This window comes from Hyperolius riggenbachi, chromosome 2 (genome assembly GCF_040937935.1).
Source record: "Hyperolius riggenbachi isolate aHypRig1 chromosome 2, aHypRig1.pri, whole genome shotgun sequence".
NCBI lineage: Eukaryota > Metazoa > Chordata > Amphibia > Anura > Hyperoliidae > Hyperolius > Hyperolius riggenbachi.
This window is the reverse complement of record NC_090647.1, coordinates 406566068-406589787: the sequence shown is the minus strand read 5'-3', so window position 1 is coordinate 406589787 and position 23720 is coordinate 406566068. Positions and strand designations below refer to the sequence as shown.

The 23720-nt window shown below is 43.2% G+C and overlaps 1 protein-coding gene across 1 annotated transcript in view; it reads left to right on the top strand.

The window, feature by feature from the left end:
* F5 (coagulation factor V) overlaps window positions 1-23720 on the top strand; it is a 485541-nt gene that overhangs the window by 231103 nt on the left and 230718 nt on the right. Inside the window, exons 11-12 of the mRNA XM_068269820.1 lie at window positions 1437-1581; window positions 17597-17806. Coding sequence (XP_068125921.1) covers window positions 1437-1581; window positions 17597-17806 — 355 coding nt within the window. The remainder of the gene's footprint in view (window positions 1-1436; window positions 1582-17596; window positions 17807-23720) is intronic.

The following is a 23720-nucleotide window of genomic DNA, read 5'->3' as shown; positions in this document are numbered from 1 at the left end:
CTGCAGCTGCAACAACAAAACAAAAGGCATGTACATGTGTCAATTCCCCTTTGTGATCGTTACCTTGCCGCGGTGAATGGGCTTGTGTATCACAATGAAGCAATGACCGACGGCTATATGAGTGTCTCGGGGGGTGGCACACCAAAGATAATAAGGTTGTTGCTTCATTGTGAACAGACCAAATTCGATCAGCTAGACAGTCACTGTTGTTCTGTGATTGAGCTACCTAAGCCTGGCGACGATATGGGCCTGCACTCCCGCCATGGTGTGCGCACCAGTCCAGCAGGGCCGTCACAACACAAAACAGCTGTTTGTGGTGTGTTACACAGTGAGTTTGGTCTCTCTGTGTGAAACAGTACTCTAATTACACTCCCTGTTTGATGTATACACATGCAAGATGTTTTAAAGCACTTTAGGCCTCCAATTTAGCATGCAATGTGATTTCTGCCCTTAAAATGCTGCTTTGCGTCAAATCCAGATTTTTCTTCTGGGACTTTTGGCATGTATCTCACTCCCCCATGCAAAAACTCAGATGTTAGACCTCTTGAAACATCTTTTCCATCACTTTTGTGGCCAGCATAAATGTTTCTAGTTTTCAAAGGTCGCATCCCCATTGAATTCTATTGCGGTTCGCGAAAGTTCACATGTTCGCGAACGTTTGCGGAGGTTCGCAAACCAAAAATTGGAGGTTTGGGCTATCTCTACTTAGAAGATTTATGACTGCTTGGCTATAAAGGACATTGCAGATGGAATACTGTTAGAGGGAAACGCTACTTGGAACTGTTCATATTTTTGTATGTAGACTGTATGATAAGAAAATACATCTTTATATAAAATCAATACTGAGTGCTCTGATCCATTTCAAGGTATAACAATAATCTTTAATTACTGATATAGAGGGATTCATGTGACAGTAACGCTTAAAAGGCTTGGTCCTTTACAGACTTAGTGATCATGCAAAAGGCAAGAACCGCTCTGTTTTTTGACAAGATATTTAAAAATAGGAATTAAAAATATCAGCCTCCATATTTGCATATTTTTTTGAGTCCAGGTATCCTTTAAATTTAATAATTTCGTTTTTTACTTTTCTATTAATTGTATTAATTTAATCTACTGCTAGCATTGCTGAGTGGAGTGACCTATTCATTTTAATAGTTTTACTGGCAACATGGAAATTTGCAGACATTATTTTACAGCATTATCCTATTAATTCCCTGAGACCATATTTAGAATTTTATGTGAGTAATGACTATGGTCCCTATTCAGTTAACTTTACCTCATGAGTATGAGTGTGCATAAGAGTATAAGGGTTTACTTATATTATTCTACTTACTGCAATTTCCTGAATATGCCTCTATGTTTCTTTCTTTGCTCATGTACAATACATTATCTTGTCATATAGGTAATTTAACTGTATGTTTAACTTACCTACACAGGAAAAAGCAGACGAAGAGCAAATTGCTATGTTCGCAGTGTTTGATGAGAATAAAAGTTGGTATTATGAGTCAAACAAGCCAAAGGCCTGCAGCTGGATGTTAACCAAAGACCCAATAACCTTCTACAACTCCTTTGTTATCAGCAGTAAGATTGATAAGACTTTTTACATTAATGTTAATTTAAGTTTACTTTGTGCAAAATAAAACAAACAAAAGAAAACAAAAAACAGTGCAATGAACATGAGTTTAAGCAGTATATATATATATATATATATATATATATATATATACTGTATATATATATATATATATATATATATATATATATATATATATATATATATATATATACCCCGGGGTAAGCAGCACAAACCGAATTTTATGCAATTCTATGCAAAGCATGCACGCAGCACTGGAGGTCCCCAAACTCCATAAGAAATATATAATTACAGAGGGGCTGCAGCACACAACAGGAAAACAGTGACAGGGGCTCTTGGTTACGCTTTAACGCGCTTAAAGGGGCACTATTGCTAATTTCATCTATTTTCATCCCCTTAACATACATATGCCTTATTGGAGTTATGCTATTGCTCAGTATATAGTCCTATCAAAATGTAATTTTACACTTGTACGGCTTCACAAAAGGGGTCCTTAGCAGCCGGGCAGCGTATCATCACACAGCCGTACAGGTACATCCTGCGCTGTATGGAGAAGGCTGCGTGCTGCACTTTATGGCGGCTGCTGTGGGCTCAGTAACTGCACATTAGTGCAGTTACAACGTGGTAAAGAATAAATGAGCTGTCCAGAGGGGTTGAAAATAACGGCAGCTCAAGGATCAGTAGCAGATGCCTCCCTACTACAGAATGGTTTATGCTGAACTGGCGTCGGAAAGGTTTTACTACTGACGTGACTGCCTGGCTGTAAATGTTTATTACAAATGTAAAATTACATTTTGATAGGACTATATACTGAGCAATAGCATAACTCCAATAAGGCATATGTATGTTAAGGGGATGAAAATAGATGAAATTAGCAATAGTGCCCCTTTAAGCTCACCAACTGCGCCAAAGTGTCCCCGATCTGGTGAGTCCTACTCTACCATGCAAAATGCCAGTTTTTATAAGCAGTCTAGTGGGAACTAAACCAAAAACCCAAGAGTCAACTAAATGGGAAAAAAGGAAATTAAAAACACCTTACCTTTCACTAGCTACCAAATGAACACTCTGAACATGTACAATGCACTCATTTATATGCTTAACTGTGCTAGAGGTGGGCGTGGTTATGCAGGCTTACAGGGGAAAATTATAAGTAAATACCAAGGAATAAGCAGCACAAACCGAATTTTATGCAATTCTATGCAAAGCATGCACGCAGCACTGGAGGTCCCCAGACTCCATAAGAAATATATAATTATATTCAGCAGCGCCTTGCTCGACGCCCCAACCCATCAACCCTCACGTAAAAAAAAATGTTTGGGGTTTTTTTTTTTGGTGGGGGGGGGGGTTGTCTGTAAATAATCAGCCCCGAGTGTCAAATTCCCTAGGTACGCCAATAGTTCACTCTGAACATATTTATTGGGTTGAGTAAAAGCCTGTACATACCAAAATTATAATTCAAGATCAATATGGGGGTATTTTCCAAGTGTGTACTCATACTGTTGACAACTTCAGTCAACTGCTTGTTAGCAATTAGGAACACTGGAAAACCATGCCTGATTACTATTGTTATTTAGTGCCACGGGCATCAGCAGCTTGCTCTGACACATCCCAGTCTTCCCTTCTCCATAGAACAAAACATGCTGATAAGTAGATGTTTGCCTGGAGAAAGGCCAACTATAGTGATCAAGTTTGATCATTTTGGGTGGCCATTATTAGAAACTTGTATGGGCCTATTTTATCTGAATTCCATATAGGCAACTCTAAATCCTCTGCTCCAAACATGCTAGGGGAAGAAACTAGTTTATATTTTCCCTGCTGATTACTGTTGCTTTTCTTGAGACAGAGTACAGACAGGCAGCACTTCTCATTTATTCTCTGTATAATATAGTCATGCTCAGCTGAGTCAAGCATGCATGTTCATACTTTAATCGCTAGTTAAAGAAGGAGTACAATACAAAACAAAAAGTGAGGATATATAGGCTCAGTAATGACAATTAAAGAGGAACTATCAAATAAACTATCCTTTTGTAAACTCCACATACCAATAGAGCTTTTAGTCAGCAACGGTAGGAAGCTTTTCAGAGGTCTTTGATAACAGCCTGTATGAAAAAAATGCTTTGTTTATAAGCTTTTGTAACAGTTTGTGTCGGCATCAGGACTAGAGCTAGGTTTCACTTCTCTGTCACTATTCACAGAGGAATGATTTACTGTTTGTTTCTGCCCTGCTTACACACACATGCACACACACACTGCTTTTTCACAGATCATATAAGAACAGCTGAGGTTTTTTTAGATACAGATAAGGATCTGAAGAGAAGGGCCTGTACTTTTCCCTTACTTAGATGCTTCCACCCATTCAGAATGAGCTATTCCTGGCTGTAAAACTCTTACACTGAATGTGGCAGATATAGAGAGACAGGAATACACAGAGCTGCAGCTGATGAATTATTTACACACATTTGAAGCTATATTCTGCTTTCTATCATTCTGAAGAGATTCCAGTAACAGGATTACAGCCAGTGAAGATTGTCTCTGTACGCTGGATGTTCTGGACACTGTCCTCCATCGTAATGCCCACAGTGAAAACTGCTTTTAATAACAATATTTGTTAGTAGTTAAATGTGATGCAGCACAGTAAAAAAAAGTCATCGAATCACGTTTAATTCCGCATAATATAGCTTAATGCACTTTTTACAGCCTTGAGCATGGCTACATTTTTAGAGGCATAATTCTACAAATTCTTAGATCGTGATAAGGAAAAGTAAAAAAAATAAAATTCTAGTATATAACCATCAAAACTTCAAAACTTGTCTCTATATCTCTGAATACATTGAGAACCTGGTTGTACCCAAAAGCCCTATTTGCCCATATCAAGATTAGCATCTTATGAGGGTTAAAAGGGACATACCTATGTGACTTTATTGGTTAATATTATTTACCAGGACCTATTGGTGTATTTATATTTAGGGCATTTGAATCAAATCTAGTATATAACCATGTTCAGAATGTTCCAAGTATTCTTATCGTCCAATCAGCAGGATGCCCAATCCTTATTTTAAAAAAAGGAGCCATTATAGCTGTAGTCGGAATTTATTGGCATACAGTTGTTAACATTGATGGTGCATTGATGAGGCTTCTGCAGTATAGACGATAGCATGGCAATGGCGGCCATGCTCAAGGGCGTGAAACATGCGTTAGGCTATGTGATGTGGAATTAAAAGTGATTTAAGGACTTTTTTACTGTGCTGAGTCACATTTGACTACTAAAGAATATTGTTATTAAAAGCTGTTTTACTGAGTCATTACTGAGTCTATAAACCCTCACTTTTTGTTTTGTATAGTACAGTGGGATGCGAAAGTTTGGGCAACGTTGTTAATCATAAGGATTTTCATGTATAAATCGTTGGTTGTTGCGATAAAAAAATGTCAGTTAAATATATTATATAGGAGACGCACACAGTGGTATTTGAGAAGTGAAATTAAGTTTATTGCATTTACAGAAAGTGTGCAATAATTGTTTAAATACAATTAGGCAGGTGCATAAATGTGGGCACTGTTGTCATTTTATTAATTCCAAAACCTTTAGAACTAATTATTGAAACTCTGATTGGCTTGGTAAGCTCAGTCTGACCTACATGCACAATTGAATCCAATTATAAGAAAGAGTATATAAGGGGGTAAATTGTAAGTTTCCCTCCTCTTTTAAATTTCTCTGAAGAGTAGCAACATGGGGGTCTCAAAAGTCAAAACAACTCTCAAATGACCTGAAGACAAAAATTGTTCACCATCATGGTTTAGGGGAAGGATACAGAAAGCTGTCTTGGAAATTTAAGCTGTCTGTTTCCACAGTTAGGAACATATTGAAGAAATGGAAGACCACAGGCTCAGTTCAAGTTAAGGCTCGAAGTGGCAGACCAAGAAAAATCTCGGATAAACAGAAGTGACGAATGGTGAGAACAGTCAGAGTCAAACCACAGACCAGCACCAAAGAACTACAAGATGGAGTCAAGATGGCACAGCAGCGGTTGCCTTTTTCTTCTATTTTATTCCCCCCCCCCCCCCCAATCCTCCCCAAATCACCCAGGGAGGATGCTGGGACTACGGGCGCGCTGGCCACGGTACTCAATATCAGCCGTGTTTTTTTTTTGATCAACAAAACTCAGTTTATTGAGGTCTTACAAGTCATACAAGGCAGTGACGGGTAGTAGCTTTCGTACAGCAAGAGTATAGTACATAAAGATACAACAAATTCAAGCATGTCTTAGCTAAAATTAACATTCTATGTTCTTGATAAGCCAATATTTGCCAAGATCTGGTCTCTGATAAGATCAGGATCTACATAATCATGTGTGGCCAGCCAGTTGCACCATATTTTTTCAACCTTACCCACAGCCCCCCTATGTTTGTAAGTAACTTTTTCCAATTTTAGCGAGGCGTTTACCTGCACTATCCACATGTTTATTGTGGGGGATTTGGATTTTTCCACATCTGAAGAATCAATTTCCTAGCCACAAACAGTACTCTTAAGATCGCAATTCTAGTATGCTCGGACATAGTGCCTTCCTCAAATGCCCCCAACACACAGACCACCTCAGTACGTGGGATCTTTATGTTAAAAATTTGATCTATAGCCATCAAAATATTATTCCAGTATCTCCTTAATTTGGGACAGTTCCAGAGCATGTGCAACAGGTCCCCGTGATCTCTAGCGCATCTAGGACAGGCTGGCGAGGGAAGCAGACCAAATTTGAATAGTCGTTTAGGTGTATAGTGAGACCTATGGATTATCTGCGTGAACTTCTGTGTGGCATTTACTGATAACAGGGGTATAGCCTGAAGGGCCTCCAACCAATCTTGGTCTGATATAGTTGGAATATCCTTGGTCCACATATCTCTACATTTCAACGGGAATTTCCGATGAAAATCCTCAAGTAGCATAAGATAACATTGGGAAATAAGGCCTTGTTTAGTCGTTGCTTGGGCCACCATATTTAACACCGGGGATGATTGGGGTCTAAACTTATACGTCTCTGCCTGTTTCTTGATTGCGTGTTTGAGTCGTAAGTATTGAAATTGCAAAACCCCCTTGGAAATAGGATGGCACCTTTGTACAATCGAGTTGAAAGACACAAGACCCCCCCATTCCATATCAATGATAATTTATCCACCCCAACTTTTTCCCAGATTTGCCCAAAGTCTAACCCTGCCAATTCCGTTAGCTCATAATTTCGCCAGACCGGAGTATATATATCGTAAAGCCAGTGACCTGTTGCAGGAACCTGACCTTGTGCCATACCTTATACATGAGAGTAAATGGGTTGTATCATATTAACTCTATCACCCTCCAATGCTTCATATATTGTTTTAGAGCTCAGCCAGTAGTTAAAAGATTCCTGATTGATTCTGCCAAATCTTCTTGTTTCCTTCCCCCCTAAGTGTTGCATCTGAGCCGAAAGAAAATATATCCATGGGTTAGGGACTGCTAACCCACCTTCCTCTTTGGAATGCTGCAACAGTTCAAGTTTAATTTCGGGGCTGTTTCTTATTCCATATCAAGTCTCTAAACATCCTATCAAAAATTTTAAATAGTTTTTTGGGTAGCCATACAGGTGAATTGTGGAGAAAATACAAAATTTGCGGCAATAAAACCATTTTTATAAGGTTTACTCTGGCCACCAATGATAGAGGTAATTTCAACCATGCTTTAATTTTGGACCTAGATCTGTCTAATAAGGGAGCAATATTTAATTGCTCAAATTGGGTGGGTTCCCTAAATATAACTATTCCCAAATATTTGAATGATCCCACCACTTTTAGTTTGGATTTTGCTGCCAGAGGAGGTATTACAAAGGGGTCTACTGGCATTATACAGGACTTGTCCCAATTCACAGAAAGGCCAGAGTACTCCTTAAATTTTTGTAGTAAAGTAATGGTGGCTTCTAATGAGGACTGTGTATCTGCCAGATATAGCAATGTGTCATCAGCATAGAGCGATATTTTTTCTTCAATGTTATCATATTGAAACCCCACAATATCCGGGGAGCCCCTTACACATTCTGCGAGAGGCTCAATGGCTATTGCAAAGAGCAACGGCGATAGGGGGCAACCCTGCCTCGTACCACGCTGCAGATTAAATGGGGATGAAACAGAGCCATTAGCCCTTATAATAGCAGAGGGATATCGATATAGTGTTTTCACCCACCCAATAAAATACGGTCCAAATCCCAGATGCTCCAATACCCCGCATAAATACGTCCATTCCACGCTATCGAAGGCCTTGGCTATATCCAGTGCAAGAATTCCCCTGTTGCCCGCGTTATCTGCTTGGGCTTGAAGGTTTAAATAGAGTCTACGGATATTGTTTGCAGTGGCTTTTTGTGGCATAAACCCCGTCTGGTCTGACGAGATAACTGTTGTAATCACTTTGGACAATCTGTTAGCCAAGGCCTTCGCTATGATTTTAACGTCCACATTCAGGAGTGATATTGGGCGGTAGGACTCCGCCAACAGGGGGTCTTTATCAGATTTAGGTATAAGTACAATTGTAGATACATCCAAAGAGGAAGGTAGTCTTCCCAATTCCTGTGCCCTAGTGGCCATTTCTAATAATTTAGGCAGCAGTATTTCCGAGTACTGTTTGTACATTTCAGATGGGAGTCCGTCTGTCTCCGGGGCTTTATTGTTTGCCATAGAGGCCACAGCTATTTCTAACTCCTCCAAGGTTAAAGGGGCCTCTAGTAATTGCCTGTCCTCCACCAATAATTTGGCCATGGGGAGCTTTATTAAAAAGGCATTAATCTCCTGACTGGAGCGCCGGATTTTAGATGAATATAGATCTGCATAGAACCTTTGAAGCTCCCTCAAGACATCTGCTGACTCATCTACCAGGCTTCCCGTGGGGGTTTTAAGTAACGGGATAAAGCTCGAGCCCTGTTCTTACAATAACTGCCAAGAGATGTCCTGTCTGGTCCTCCTGGTCGAAGAACGCCTGCTTGGTAAAAAATCTTTTCTGATTAGCCTTACTAAGAATCAATTTTTGGTACTGCTCTTGGGTAGCCAGCCACTGAGCTTTATGTGCATCAGATGGGTCATTAATATACTGTTTTTCGGCTTCAGATACAGCCAGCTTATGAAGCTTTACCCATTCAGTGGAGTCTGTTTTAACTCTATTAATTGCTTGGATGAATAATCCACGTGTAAATGCTTTAAACGCTTCCCAGGTCCATTGAGATTCTGCTAGGGGTTCATTTATATTGAAAAATTCTCGTAGTTTTTTCATAATCTCAGTGTGAGAAGTTATAAGTGGGAACCAGAAAGCGTTCATTTTCCAGGGAGGCCTATTTACCTGTAACAACACACTTATTTGCATATTAACCACCATAGGGGAATGACCTGATAAGCCCTCTCGCCTCATGGTATATTTCTTTGAGACATGGCATCATAGCCTGGTTTGCTACAGTGAAATCAATTCTGGATAGGGACATATGTGTTTTGTTGAAGCAGGAGAACTCAATGAGGTCAGGGTTCCTAGATCTCCAAACTTCTGTTAGGCCTAATTCGCCTAAAGTTTTACATAAGTGCATATAGCGTGGGGTGTCCCCTTTGAATCCCAATTTATCCAACTCTAAATCCAAACAACAATTGAAATCTCCAACCAGCACAATCGGCAGATTGCTTTTATCAGTTATGTAGGGAAGTAAAAGTTTAATTGTGGTGAAAGAGTAAGGGGGGGGGGGGGGATTATATATAGCAATCACAATGCACTCTCTCTTGTAGAATTTGCCATGAACTATTACGTTTCTACCCTCGCAGTCTATTACTTCGTGGATATGTTCATACTCTATTCCTGCATGGATCAATATAGAGACACCCCTCGAATACGACGTATGCGTTGAATGGAAAGATCGAGCAACCCATCGCTTATTTAACCAACCAAGTTTATCTTTAGTTAAGTGTGTCTCTTGGAGACAATAAATGGCTGGAGCAAATGTTCTAAGGTACGTAAAGATAGCCTGCCTCTTGGTGGGGTCAGAGATACCTCTCACGTTCCAGCTAAAGCACTTGAAAGACATTCTCCACATTTAAACCTATTTTCTTTGTGCGACCAGCTGCCGCACTTATCTTTCTGTACCTTTGCCCTACCTTCCGAATAGCATAGTAAGAAGACCTCAATAACCTCCTCTAAACTATTTACATGTCTTAAAGTAAACTTTAACCTCTGAACCATAGATTTTGTAACATTATTGAAATAAACCATTAACACGCATAGGAGTCCTGGAGCCCCAGGTACTCCCATAATTTGTGGAAAGAAATATGCCATTCAGCCTCCTCAAGTCTGACAGCGCGGTCAAAACTTTCACACGCTATCAGGACTCAAGAAGACCCAGTCCAAGCAGATGAAACAACGCTTCCCGGCGTTGCAGATATGAAATAAGGTGGTGAGACATAATAGCCATTTTGAACTTTTCCAGCTGCGTAACATAAAGAGCTAGATATGACTTTACATTAAATATAAGCTGGAAAGCAATATTTTTCCGTGTCTAACACCAGCCGGTAACCAAAACCCAGTCAGCCATAAAATATATCACTGCCGGATAAGTCGTGGGTGCCCACCCATAAACAGATAGAACATATATACTAAATATTTCAAAAATTGAAAAGAAAGCTCCTTTGTGGGGGAGAAAACTAGTTTAGCATTTAAAGGGTAATCCAGATAGGATTTCAGAAAGACATATCCCCTTTAAATGTCTTAAGTGTCTCAGGTTTCTTCTTCTTCCAGCTGAGTTTTAATAAACTGTTAATTCTTGTCGAGCCATTGCATAGCCTCCCCTGGCTCTTGGAAAAAGTGAGATTCATCTTTCCAGATAATTCTGAGTTTTGCTGGGTAAATCATAGCATACTTCAAGTTAAGTTTCTGAAGTCTTTTTTTAGTGTTGATGAATTGAGCCCTCTGCTTCTGCACTTCCGCAGAGAAATCAGGGTATAGCGAGATCCGCTGTCCATTATATGATATATTCTCCAGCTTTCGGGCTTTTTGTAAAATCAGCTCTCTGTCTCGGTAGTGTAAAATTCTAGCAATTATAGGCCTTGCCATAGCCCCTGGCTTTGGGGCGCGTGATGGGATACGATGAGCCCTTTCTACTGCAAACATCCGTGTTAGATACTCAGTGTCAAAGGTTTCTGCAAGCCAGTTTTCAATGAACAGCGTTGGATCAGGAAGCTCACATTTTTCAGGAAAGCCTATAAATCTTATATTGTTTCTTCTCAGCCTGTTTTCCAAGTCATCATTCTTGTCTGAATTGGCCATAGCATGCGCGATCACTCTTTTTAAATCTCGACAGGCAGGCGCCATTGTATCCTCCAATTTACTTACTCTGCCTTTCAGTTCCGTGGTGCGCTCCCTGATATTGTATAGGTCCTGTCTCAAGAGACCTATTTCCTCCTTAAGACCCCCAGTTTGGTTAGCTAGAGCCGTAATTGCAGCGTTACATGAGGTGACAGCCTTCATTATGTCTGCCAAGGTGGGTTCTGGCTGTGATTCTATGCCAGGGTCAGCCTGTACTGCTGTTTGCTGTGCGTCAAGGGAGTGCTGAGATCCAGCGTCAGGGCTCACTGCCCTGCTCCGTGCGGTCTCCGTGTCCCAGCTGTCCCCCTCCTCAATCCCCTCCGTACCTGTGGGTTCCTGCCAGGATGCTGAGGCAGCTGCAGTCTGGCAGGCATATTGCTGCAGTTTCGCCGCTGCCCTCTTCGCGGCCTTGGAGAGCTTGGGGGCGGGGGTGCTGCCGGCGCAATCTTGGGCTTTGCCGGAATCCGTGTCGCCGATCTCCTTGCGGCCTTTCCGCGACATGCTGCGGGTCTGTGTGGCAGCCAGCTCGGCCGGGGAAGGTCCGTGTCTCTCCCCGCTACCTTAGGGTATGTTTCGGTGGGCACCCGAGTGTGCTAAGGCTGGCTGGAGCTGATGTTGCCGGGAGCTGCTGCGAGGCACGTCTTACTCCATTGCCGGCTGGCCACGCCCCCCTATCAGCCGTGTTTGCAGCGGCTGCCAGCTGATAGAGGAATCAGCTGATCAGGCCACGTGCTCTAACCGCAAGGGGACCCGGAACGCTCCGCCACTACCCGGACCTATCAACTCTGCTGCAGGGGTATCTGAAGCGCCACCTGATCGACCCGGAGGGATCCAGCCACTCCACAGCCAGCACAACAGACCAGGCAAGTTACTGAGCCACCGCTGCATTAGGGGATGCCAGGCTGTGGAGGGCTGTATGTTCCTCTCTCCACTGCTGCCCGGGATCAAGATGCACAGAAGACTGGGCCACGGCGACGCTGTTGCCACAGGGGATGCCAGGCTGTGGAGGGCTAAGCGTCCCTCTCTTCACAGCCACTGCCTGCTACACAGCCCTTCAGCGCAGCACCACCGCTACCACAACAGGCACATAGACACCATCAGGCAGGCCACCAGCCAGCTACACAGTTCTCCAGCTCCAGCAATCGGGTCTGCCCCCTCAGCAGCAAGGCCCATCCACTGTGGCTCTCCTGGACCACCTCAGCCTAGGACGCTCCCTGCACCCCCTGGCCTGGAGCTGTGGCCTACAGCTCCTCTACACTAAGGCTGCAATCTGGGGCTAGCTGTCGGTAGGGGCAGCCATACCTCCGGACTCCTGGATCTCTGGCTGCTGCGCAGCTCCTGCCCACCAGCTGACCTACCAGCGGATCCGGATGCCGACCCTGACAACGCCACTGCTGTCTGGCCCCCGTTCATTGGCATCACAGCGTGGATCTGACACTCCACCCAGGACTTTTATTTTCCAAGCCTGCCCTGGACCTCTGCAGCTCAGTATGGTATCTAGGAATGCCTGCTCCCCTTCACCATGGCTGCTCTCCTCCGTCTGCAGCCGCTGTCTAGTCTTTTTGGAATGATGGGCCTTCGATTTCAACCGACAGGTCACGCCACAATCCCAGGGGATTCACACTCACTGTTCTATACCTCCTCTCTCTCTCTCTCTTTCATTATCTTTCTCTCTCTCTCTTCCCCAGGGTAGTCCAGGGACATCTGATTCAAAGTATCGCTGCAGAAGCGTTTTGAGTGCCACAGACGGCAGCAGATGTCCCCCTGGTCCTTCTCCTCTGCCCATTCTCTGCAGATTTTCTACCTATGCTTTATTATATGCCTGTATATGCATTGTACCTACTTTATGTATCCATTGTATATTTATGTATGCTCTATATGTATATACTGTGTACCTACTGTATGCTGACTTTTCAATTTCTGTACTGTACCATCACCGACCCTGTTTGTGCCAAAATCAATTCCGGGTGCAACTCACGTTGTACTTGTTGAAATAAATGATTCTGATTCTGATTCTGATCATCTTGCTGAAGATGGAGTCACTGTGCATCGTTCAACCATTCGGCGCACTTTACACAAGGAGATACTGTATGCAGTGGAAGCCTTTTCTCCGCCCACAGCACAAACAGAGCCGCTTGAGGTATGCTAAAACACATTTGGACAAACCAGTTTCATTTTGGAATAAGGTGCTGTGGACTGCTGAAACTAAAATTTAGTTATTTGGGCATAACAAGCGGCGTTATGCATAGAAGAAAAACAACACAGCATTTCAAGAAAAACACCTGCTACCTTCAGTAAAATATGGTGGTGGTTCCATCATGCTGTGGGGCTGTGGGGCTGTGTGGCCAGTGCAGGGACTGGGAATCTTGTCAGAGTTGAGGGACGCATTGAATCCACTCAGTATCAGCAGATTCTGAAGACCAATGTCTAGGAATCGGTAACAAAGCTGAAGCTGCACCGGGGCTGGATCTTTTAACAGGACAATGACCCTAAACACTGCTCAAAATCCACTAAGGCATTCATGCAGAAGAACAAGTACAATGTTCTGGAATAGCCATCTCAATCCCCAGACCTGAATGTAATTGAAAATCTGTGGTGTGAGTTAAAGAGAGCTGTCCATGCTCGGAAGCCATCAAACCTGAATGAACTAGAGATGTTTTGTAAAGAGGAATGGTCCAAAATACCTTCAACCAGAATCTAGACTCTCATTGGAACCTACTGGAAGTGTTTAGAGGCTGTAATTTCTGCAAAAGGAGGAACTACTAAATATTGATTTCATTTCTTTTTTGTGGTGCCCAAATTATGCACCTGCCTAATTTTGTTTAAATAATTATTCACTTCTCAAATATCACTGTGTCTGTCTCCTATCCTCTATAATAAAACCCTACTGTCTGTGCGTCCCATGTCCCTGTGTGTGTCCCACATGCTTTCTGCGGGCAGCGGGCGCGGCGGAGATGTGTGTGCGGGGCGGGCGCATGCGCAGTGACAAACCTAGCCCGTTTTTAAATGGGCTTAGGTCCACTAGTATGATATATTTTATTTATACTTTCGCATCCCACTGTACTTGTTCTGTCATTGGAGGAGTGGCTTAATCTAGAGGATGAACTTGTATGTGTATTAGTTATAGAAGGGGTCGGCATGCATACATATATGTACACCAGCAGTGAGATGGGTGCCGGGAGAACCAAATGAAGGCTCTCTCTGTTGCTGTTCAAATCCCAGGCAGTGTAAAATACTATTCCCACCTCCGAGTCCTCGCAACTTGGAGGGAGATGTAATTCAGGGTCCAGCGATCGTAGGAGCCCCGAATTACCCTTACGTGCCCAGTGGAAGCCGCCAGACCTTAGAGAGCAGTGAATCGTGACGGCAATTAGTGGTTGCCATGCCCTCATTCCTTTTCTGACCTTTTTATCGGTAAGCAGCAGCACTTTCTTGTCAGTGTCCTCACACTGTCTTACGCACTATCTTGCACTTTATATCTTTTTGCAATTGCACATATTGTTGTCCTGTGTTTTTCCTGTCCATATCGGGACCCTCACTGCACTTTAGCATATTTTTGTTTTGTTGTTCACATTGTGTACTGTGCTGCGATAACCCCTTTATTGATTTTTTGTCTGGATGGCTAGTTGATTTATTTTTTTCCTCTATTATGCCATCTGTGTAAACTGTGATTGCTTCATTGGTCAGTAATAGGTATGGTTTTATTAGCCCAGGATTTATATGTGTGCTTTTCACACCTGATATGTATCATTGTTGATTAACTTTACATCCAGCATGGCTACCCTGTATTGGTTTTAAGTGTTTTTATATATGTTTTTTGAATAAAGATGTGAGTATATTGATTGACATTGTCTGAGTGGTGCGTTTTTTTGAGGGAACTTCTGTTTCTTGTTTATTCCTGCTTAGTTATAGAAGGGGTCGGCATGCATACATATATGTACACCAGCAGTGAGATGGGTGCCGGGAGAACCAAATGAAGGCTCTCTCTGTTGCTGTTCAAATCCCAGGCAGCGTAAAATACTATTCCCACCTCCGAGTCCTCTCAACTTGGAGGGAGATGTAATTCAGGGTCCAGCGATCGTAGGAGCCCCGAATTACCCTTACGTGCCCCGCGCAGTATAACATTACTGCTATGGGGCACCTACACTAGATTCAGCACTCTGCGCTGAGCGTCATGTGCAGAAACCACCTGCTTCGGTTGGCATAACTTGTAAGGAAATGGCTCTTTTCTTGGCCAAGCTTGCTCCTTGCATATTCTTAATGTAATTCATAAAAAATATGTAGTGGGCAAACTCAGCTAATTAAAGAGCCATTTCATCACATGGTGATGCCGCCTCCTACCTATGCTATTGCAGTAGCTGGCTGGAGGAATGTGAGGCTTTGCACCTGGACACACATAGATTCCCCTTTTGCACCATACTTTAATCACTAGCAGTTACCTCTGTTGTGGTAATCCTGGGGATTGTTTAATCATGTCTACATGCTTGACAGCCCTCAAATCTATGTAACAGGATCTCACAACTGAGTGTTGTGATTATAAAACTGATTAGAGTAGATACACTTTTTCTATTATAGTACCTTCTACTGAGTTCTTGCATATACAGTATACAAATGCCAAGAGTTTAATGTACTGGGATTGATTTTAGGGTTTTGTTTTTCCAAGTATCTGTAATTGACCATTCTGGAACTAATCTTCTGTAGCATGCATTTCGATCACTGAGATGGACTGATCAGTTTAATTACAGTATATCAAAGCAAGTGTAGCTATTTTGTAGTTTTCTTCTGGCAGGCAGAGTTGTTCACACAGACACAATCATTCACAAATCTATGTAAAATACTGTGCTGTCTGTCATGAGACATGTACATTTCTTCAAAATGCACTAAGCAGAGGCATGAAGTACTGAAGGGTCAATCGATTCAGTGCCAACAATAAAGGGGCCCATACACTCAGCCGATTTTCTGGCCGACCGATCGATCCAGATCGATCGATCGATCACAAATCGGTTGGCCAATCGACTGATCGATGGCCGATTTCGATCGATTTCGATGGATTTCCATCGAACTGGCAGGGTGGAAAATTTAGGTCGATCTGATGAGATTGCTTATCATTTTGCATTGGCCTTAATGGAAATCTGATGGCAAAAAAATGCCATCAGATCGAATTTCAATAGATTTCAAACTGAAATCTATTGGAATTCTATCCTGGTAAAAAATGTTCCAAAAACACATCAGATAGATCATCAGATGCATTTCTTAGCTATCTGCTGCCAATCTGACGAGTGTATGGGCACAGCAGGAAGCTTACAACACATCTCTATCTCCTCTTACACAACCCATCTCCTCTTATAGTAAAGGTAGCCATACACTGGTCGATTTGCCATCAGATTCGACCAACAGATAGATCCCTCTCTGATTGAATCTGATCAGAGAGGGATCGTATGGCTTACTGCAAACAGATTGTGAACCGATTTCAGCCTGAAACCGTTCACAATCTGTTGTGGTGGTGGTGGTGGTGGTGCTGCCGCCGCTCCACCCGCCCGCATGCCCGCATACATTACCTGCTCCGCCGGCGCGACTCCAGTCCCCAGGTCTCCGCTGTCTTCTCCGCTCTGGTCTCCAGGTCCAGCATGCTTTACTTCTTCCTGCCCGGCAGGAAGTTTAAACAGTAGAGCGCCTTTACTGTTTAAACTTCCTGCCGGGCAGGAGAAACTGAAGCATGCCGGAGACCAGCGCGGAGCAGCGGTGACCAGGGGTAGTCGTGCCGGCAGAGCAGGTAATGTATGCGGCTCTATTGCGTCGGTCGTCGGGTACTCGAACGCCGCTAGTGACGCATTCCCTACCCGCGGGCGATCGACGGTAATTTTCCGCACGGAGCGATCGACGGGATTGGACGAAGTGGATCAAAATTCGGCGTGTAGCGCGAACGATTGGCAGCAGATTCGATCCCAGTGATCGAATCTGCTGTCGAAACGGCGGCAAATCGGGCCAGTGTATGGCCAGCTTAATTCTTTAGAACATTCTAGCAACTCTTAGAACAAACAAGCCTTATCTTAGACTTCTTTCACATGGAAAACTGCAAGCTGTGAGTCTATTGTCTGTCAGCTTCTCCCGTGCACCGGTTAGGAGCTTATTAACGCTCGGCACGTGCAGGGGAGTGGTGTCTATTGCACTGAGTCACAACTATATTTATCATTGTCAGAATAAGTGGCAGTGAGGTTCAGCAGTAGTAAGCAGCAGGAGTAGTGTACGTATAGTGGCAGTGACTAGCGGCAGTAGGAGGGATACTGTTAGGCACAGCGGTAGTAGGTAGGATAGAGTTAAGTGTAGCAGTAGTGTGAGAGATAGTGTCAGGTGTAGCATGAGTAGGGGGGATAGTGTTAGGTGTAGCGACAATAGGAGGGTTAGTGTGAGAGAAGGTATTAGGATGAGTTTGGTGGGAACAGTAGCCTATTAATTATATAATAACTGTAATATCAAATTACCAGTTTTTAATAGTATGGTCTGCTGGTCACGCAACACGCAACATTAGCATAGAAACTAAATGTATAATGCAAAGGCTTCAATCAAGCATATAGGAAGAACATTCAATGACATGATTATTATTTATTTATTATAAAGAAGTTTTACAAATTCTTGTTAATATTTTTTATTTCCAGCTATCAATGGAAATACTTTTGAGAAGGCAATTTTGTCATTTTGTCACACCAATGTGGTTCACTGGCACATTTCAAGTGTAGGAATCTGGGATGAAACTCTTATATTACAACTTAGTGGACACATCTTCAAGTACAAAGGACAATATAAAGACTTGGTAACTCTGTTTCCAATGACGAGTGAAAGCATTACTATGGAAATGAATAATCAAGGTAAGTAACAATTTTATGATATTTGTATTTTTGTAATCGGCATAAAAAAATATAAAAAAGAACCAAAGAAAATCCCAGAGCAATTTGATTTCCAAGCCTTTTCACTAGAGATGGCCCGAACGGTTCGCTGGCGAACGGTTCCACCCGGAAGTTCGATTCGCCCCATAATGCTCTATGAGGGTCAACTTTGACCCTCTACATCACAGTCAGCAGGCACATTGTAGCCAATCAGGCTACACTCAACCCTGGAGCCACTCCCCACCTTATACAGTATAAGGCAGGCTCCGGCGGCCATTACACTCACTCGTGTGCCTGCTATAGTCAGAATAGGGCAAGCTGCTGCAGATTGTTTCTCCTAGGGAAAGATTAGTTATGCTCTTGGCTTGTTAGCTTGCTCCTGGCTGAAACTTATTGCTTTAATAGCACCCCTCAACAGCTCTTTTCAGAGCTAATCCTCCTGTTCTTGTGATCTATTTTTTTTTTCTTCTGTGTGTCAAACTGACACTTGTGTTGCATAGACAGCATTGATAATTCATATTGTGTGTGCCACTGCCAGCAGCCCAGCAGCACATTCAGTGACTACCTGTGTGTGTGACAGGGAGCTGCACATTGTAATACCCAGTACTGCATCTACCTAGTACCTGTTGTGTTTAGGTAACCCACCTGATCACTGCATTTACCTAGCTGTTGTGTTGAGTGAACCCACCTCACTGCATCTACCCAGCTGTTGTGTTGAGTGAACCCACCTCACTGCATCTACCTACCTTTGTGTTCAGTGAACCCACCTCACTGCATATACCTTGCATATACCTAGCTGTTGTGTTGAGTGAACCCACCTCACTGCATCTACCTACCTTTGTGTTCAGTAAACCCACCTCACTGCATCTACCTAGCTGTTGTGTTGAGTGAACCCACCTCGCTGCATCTACCTACCTTTGTGTTCAGTGAACCCACCTCACTGCATCTACCTAGCTGTTGTGTTGAGGGAACCCACCTCACTGCATCTACCTAGCTGTTGTGTTGAGTGAACTCACCTCCCTGCATCTACCTAGCTGTTGTGTTGAGTGAACCCACCTCACTGCATCTACCTACCTTTGTGTTCAGTAAACCCACCTCACTACATCTACCTAGCTGTTGTGTTGAGTGAACCCACCCCACTGCATCTACCTACCTTTGTATTCAGTGAACCCACCTCACTGCATCTACCTAGCTGTTGTGTTGAGGGAACCCACCTCACTGCATCTACCTAGCTGTTGTGTTGAGTGAACTCACCTCACTGCATCTACCTAGCTGTTGTGTTGAGTGAACCCACCTCACTGCATCTACCTACCTTTGTGGTCAGTGAACCCACCTGTAACGAAAAATCTGCAACGCTGGATGGATTGCGGAAAAAAGGTCGCATCCAGTCCGGCAAGCGGACTTTCCAACACAGGATGTGGAAATTCGTCCGCATCCGCTGTGCAAAACCTTCCGAGCGCTCGGCGCCAAACTCACCAGCATGCTGCTCTCCAGGGCTCTGCCATCTTGCCTCTAGGGTGGGGGGGGGGCACGCCAGACACACCTTTATACTCTTAGAAAGTGTGTCAGCTGACCTAGAGGTCAGCTGACGTTTTAGCCTGCTCTGATTGGTTGCTGCTTGGGGTGGAGACTTCTCTCCCAGGCTCCCAGGCAGTATATAAGGAAGTGCTTTGCAGTCACACTTCGTCTGTGTTTGCGATACCCTGTGTCAACACTCAGACCTAGTCTGCCTTGTATTTGAGATTGTGTTATATATTGGTTTATCGCCAATATATACACATCTTATTACTGTCTTGATTTATCGTGTATGATTCTGTGCCTGTCTTGACCACTCTTCTGCTTTCTGATTTTGTACTTCGCCAGCCTGTACCGTTATCGACTATTGGCTTGGTTTCCGACTATTCTCTTGTCTCACGTTTCTGTACTGCTGCCGCCTGATCTGTTGTCGAACCTCATTTTGTCTGACCTTTCTCCCTTCAGTGGAACGTCTCCCACTGTAGGGTTCTATCAGAGGCTTGCCTCTTTGAGACAACCACCACTAGCAAACCCTTGCTGCTAGAGGCTGAGACTCCTCCACTCCGTCCTTTGGAGGATCTCACACACAGGGTTTCCATTCAGAGGTAACCACACCTCTGAGGAATAACTGTGTGGTGGATTTTTCCACAGACTTGTATTTACGCTGTATATTATTGTTGTCTGCTGTTCCAGCTTGCCTGGAGGTTGTATCTCTGTGCCCTATAGAGATACTCGTTAGTACCATCACCCTCTTACTTACGATTGTACTGTGTCACGCTATACTTGCATTATTGGTGATTCTGCAGATCACCATATAATCAGGTATAGCATCTGTATTATTGGTGATACTGCAGATCACCGGTAATCAGAATCTGTGCTTGCTGACACCAATCGTTACATAAACACAGACCATAAAGAAGTGAAATGGAGGAGGTGGTAAATCAGCTTCAGACCGTAAGGGCAGAATTAGAACAGCTGAAGATTACTGTGACTGCACAGCAGGCTCAGATTACTCAGCTGACTGAGACTGTCTGGAGGCTGTAACCACCACTTAACGTTCTACCTACCCCGGCTCCTAGTGAGCCTAAAATGAATATTCCTGAAAAATGTTCAGGTGCTAGGGCAGATTTCCAGAACTTCAGCCACAGAGTGTTGTCTTACTTTCAGATGAGACCTGTGTCCTCAGGAACTGAGGCTCAGAAGGTTACTCTCATCAAGAACCTACTACACAGAAAGTGTACATGCTAGGGTGTGCTAAACAAGTGGGTACATGCACTGGTCAAAAACCTAGAATTAGTAAACAAACACACTACCAGTATATGCCGTTCAACCACCTGACATTTATTGAAAATCAAAGGGTTTTTTAGCTTGATTAATAATAGTTAAGTCTGTAAAAAAAGTTTTTAATGTAGCACACCATAATAATGCACAATTTTACATTAAACGGGGTGTTACCCCACAATGTCTCAAACAGAAAGTCTCAGGGGACCGTGCACAGACCAGAATATAACCAGTTGACCATATCATTCCCTCAACATGGGGAGAGGCGGGCACGGACACCTACAATGCCAAAAGATTAAAGCATCTAATATGCTAATTACCCGTCAAACGTGTCCGCCTCACCCCATGCGCTAATATCACAGTGGGCAACAGCAATAAAAATGTGCCCCCCCAAAGCCCCCCTATGCCCCCCCCGCAATTACAACACCATGCCCTGCATGCAGACATCCACATCAAGATACCAACTAACATGGGTCGTCACCCACGGAAAAAATCATGACACTTGAGAACACAGTCCATGAGAGGCATATATGAAAAATATCCCACGGCAAGTCCTGCTTTCAAAATTCAATGGCATGAGATGAAGTTCCACATTAAGAAGATCGTCATAGAAAGATCACTATATTCCTTCAAGAGTCTTTTCAGACCATTTAGGGCTGGTGCACCTAGCCAGTTTGCTGTAATATAAAGTTATAGGCCTATGCGGACAAAGCAGTTCAGTATTTCAGCCAAGCCATATATCGTGACAACGAAGTTTCCATGCATGTAATACTTCACCATAATTGGATATACACATGAACTTTGCGGATATAGATGCCGTATGCACTGTTTCACATAGTTACCACCTCCTCCATTGATGCGATATGCAGTGTCCGCATGGACGGTTTTTAGCCTGCCCAACTGACCGCAGTGTCCACGATGTGTATCTGCGGGAGTATCAAACTCAGGGCCTCAGACTTGTATTACCCCGGCCAAGCGGGAGTTCAGTCCTTGGAAGTATACGCCATAATTCCGGGCACCGTGCTCCGATCCGGCGGGAGGGCAGAGGGGGGCAGAGAGGCACATCTCAGCGCGTGACGCAGGCCTACGTCGACGCGTTTCGCCCCGCCCAGGGACTTCCTCAGGACGTACTGCGCAACTGCGCTGGATCACATGACCGCCTTTTATACGACCGAGAGGTCGCTTCCGCTAGAACTTCTTTTAGGCTTTCTACGCCATACTGCGCAAGTCCATTCACCTTTGTGACATCACATATTATAGATCATATGCGCAGTAGGCCTCATAGTCCACATAGCTCCCTCTGGTGGTACAAATCCATATGTGAACATCTTCTGGATCTTTTAATATATTCACATATGACCATATGTCAAACCTGCCCAATAAAAAGTTAATGCTCTGCTGACCTCTAGTGGGCATAATTCGAATAACCCCTAGTGACTTATCAAATAGCAGACAGTACTAAATCACTCCCATTCACACCATTTAAGTTATACTTTCGGGTGGCAAATAATCCCATCGCTTCCAGTTGCTGTCCATATGAGTCAAACCGTCTGAGACCTAGATCCTCTTATATGCCTACCATACAGAAAAATAAGTACGTTTCATTATTCAATGAGTGTATAGTACAAGAGATTAACAATTGGACAGATACCACTGAACAATTGGATAATCTAACCAACTCTGAAAGAAAGTCCCTATCACGCCTAAAAAACCTGAAAGGGGTGGTTATCAAAAAAAGCGATAAAGGAGGCAATATAGTCCTCATGCCGGAACAGATGTACCTGGATGAGATTAACAGACAACTTAATGATAACTCCTGTTACGAAAGAATTACTTTCAACCCTTTTGAAAAAGTTAAGGATCAATTAAACAGGAGGCTCCAATGGGGCTATCTGGATGGAATTTTGACTGAAAAGGAATATAAAGCATTAGTAGTCTCTGAGTACACTATTCCTACGCTATATATTTTACCCAAAGTCCATAAGAATCCTGCATGTCCCCCTGGACGCCCCATTATTTCTGCAAGGGGTTCCCCCCTGGAGAGAACAGCCCAATATATTGACAAAAATTGAAACCATTGGTGGAGAGGCTTCCATCATTTATACTGGACACCATGCACTTTTTAGAAAAATTGAAGTGTTAGCATCCCACAGGATGCATTACTTGCAAGTTTGGACGTAGAATCCTTGTTTACATCCATTCCCAATGACATTGGGAGACAAGGTACATCTAAATTTATGGAACGGTTCTATCCTCAGAACGAAGGCCATAATGATTTTGTTGATTCCCTTTTGCAGTTTATTCTGATGAACAATTTCTTCACTTTTGACGGCAAATTTTATAGACAAAAACGGGGGGTTGCCATGGGAGCGGCTTGCTCTCCTGCGTATGCTTGTCTCCATTTAGGGGCTTGGGAGGAGGAGATAGTTTATAATCATGCCCTATATAAAAAATATGTATTACTATGGATTCGTTATGTGGACGATATTTTTTTGATTTGGGCAGGCTCCAAGGTGACTTTTAATCCAATCGTATCCTTGGGGTTCAGTTAGCGCCTGAGTGCCTTTCTCAAATCATTGGAGTCCAAGGTGACTTTTTTTGATTTTGTAGAGAGCCTTAACTCAAACAGGTTTAACATTTTCCTTACCTCCACAATAAATGAAAATGAACTTGATTTTTTGGATATAAAGGTGTCCAGGGATGATGGGGGCCTGTCTACTAGGACCTTTAGAAAGAAAACTGCAGGAAATTTACTCTTACATTATGATAGTGCTCATTTGAATTCACAGAAAAAAGCTGTACCTATTGGCCAGTTCCTCCAAGTTAGGAGGAACTGTTCCTCAACAGCAGAGTATCTAAAAGAAGCCCAGGCTTTGAGGGCAAGATTAAGGGCTAGGGGTTACCCACATAAATTGTTAAAATCAGCCTTATATAGAGCGCTGCATACAGATAGACACACTTTATTGAGGAAGAAGCCTAAAGACGCAGTAGAGGATTTCCCCAGATTGATTACAACATTTGGGGGACATTGGGACAGATTAAAAGAAACTGTGGAAAAATATTGGCATATACTGCTAAAAGATGATAAGATTGCCACAAT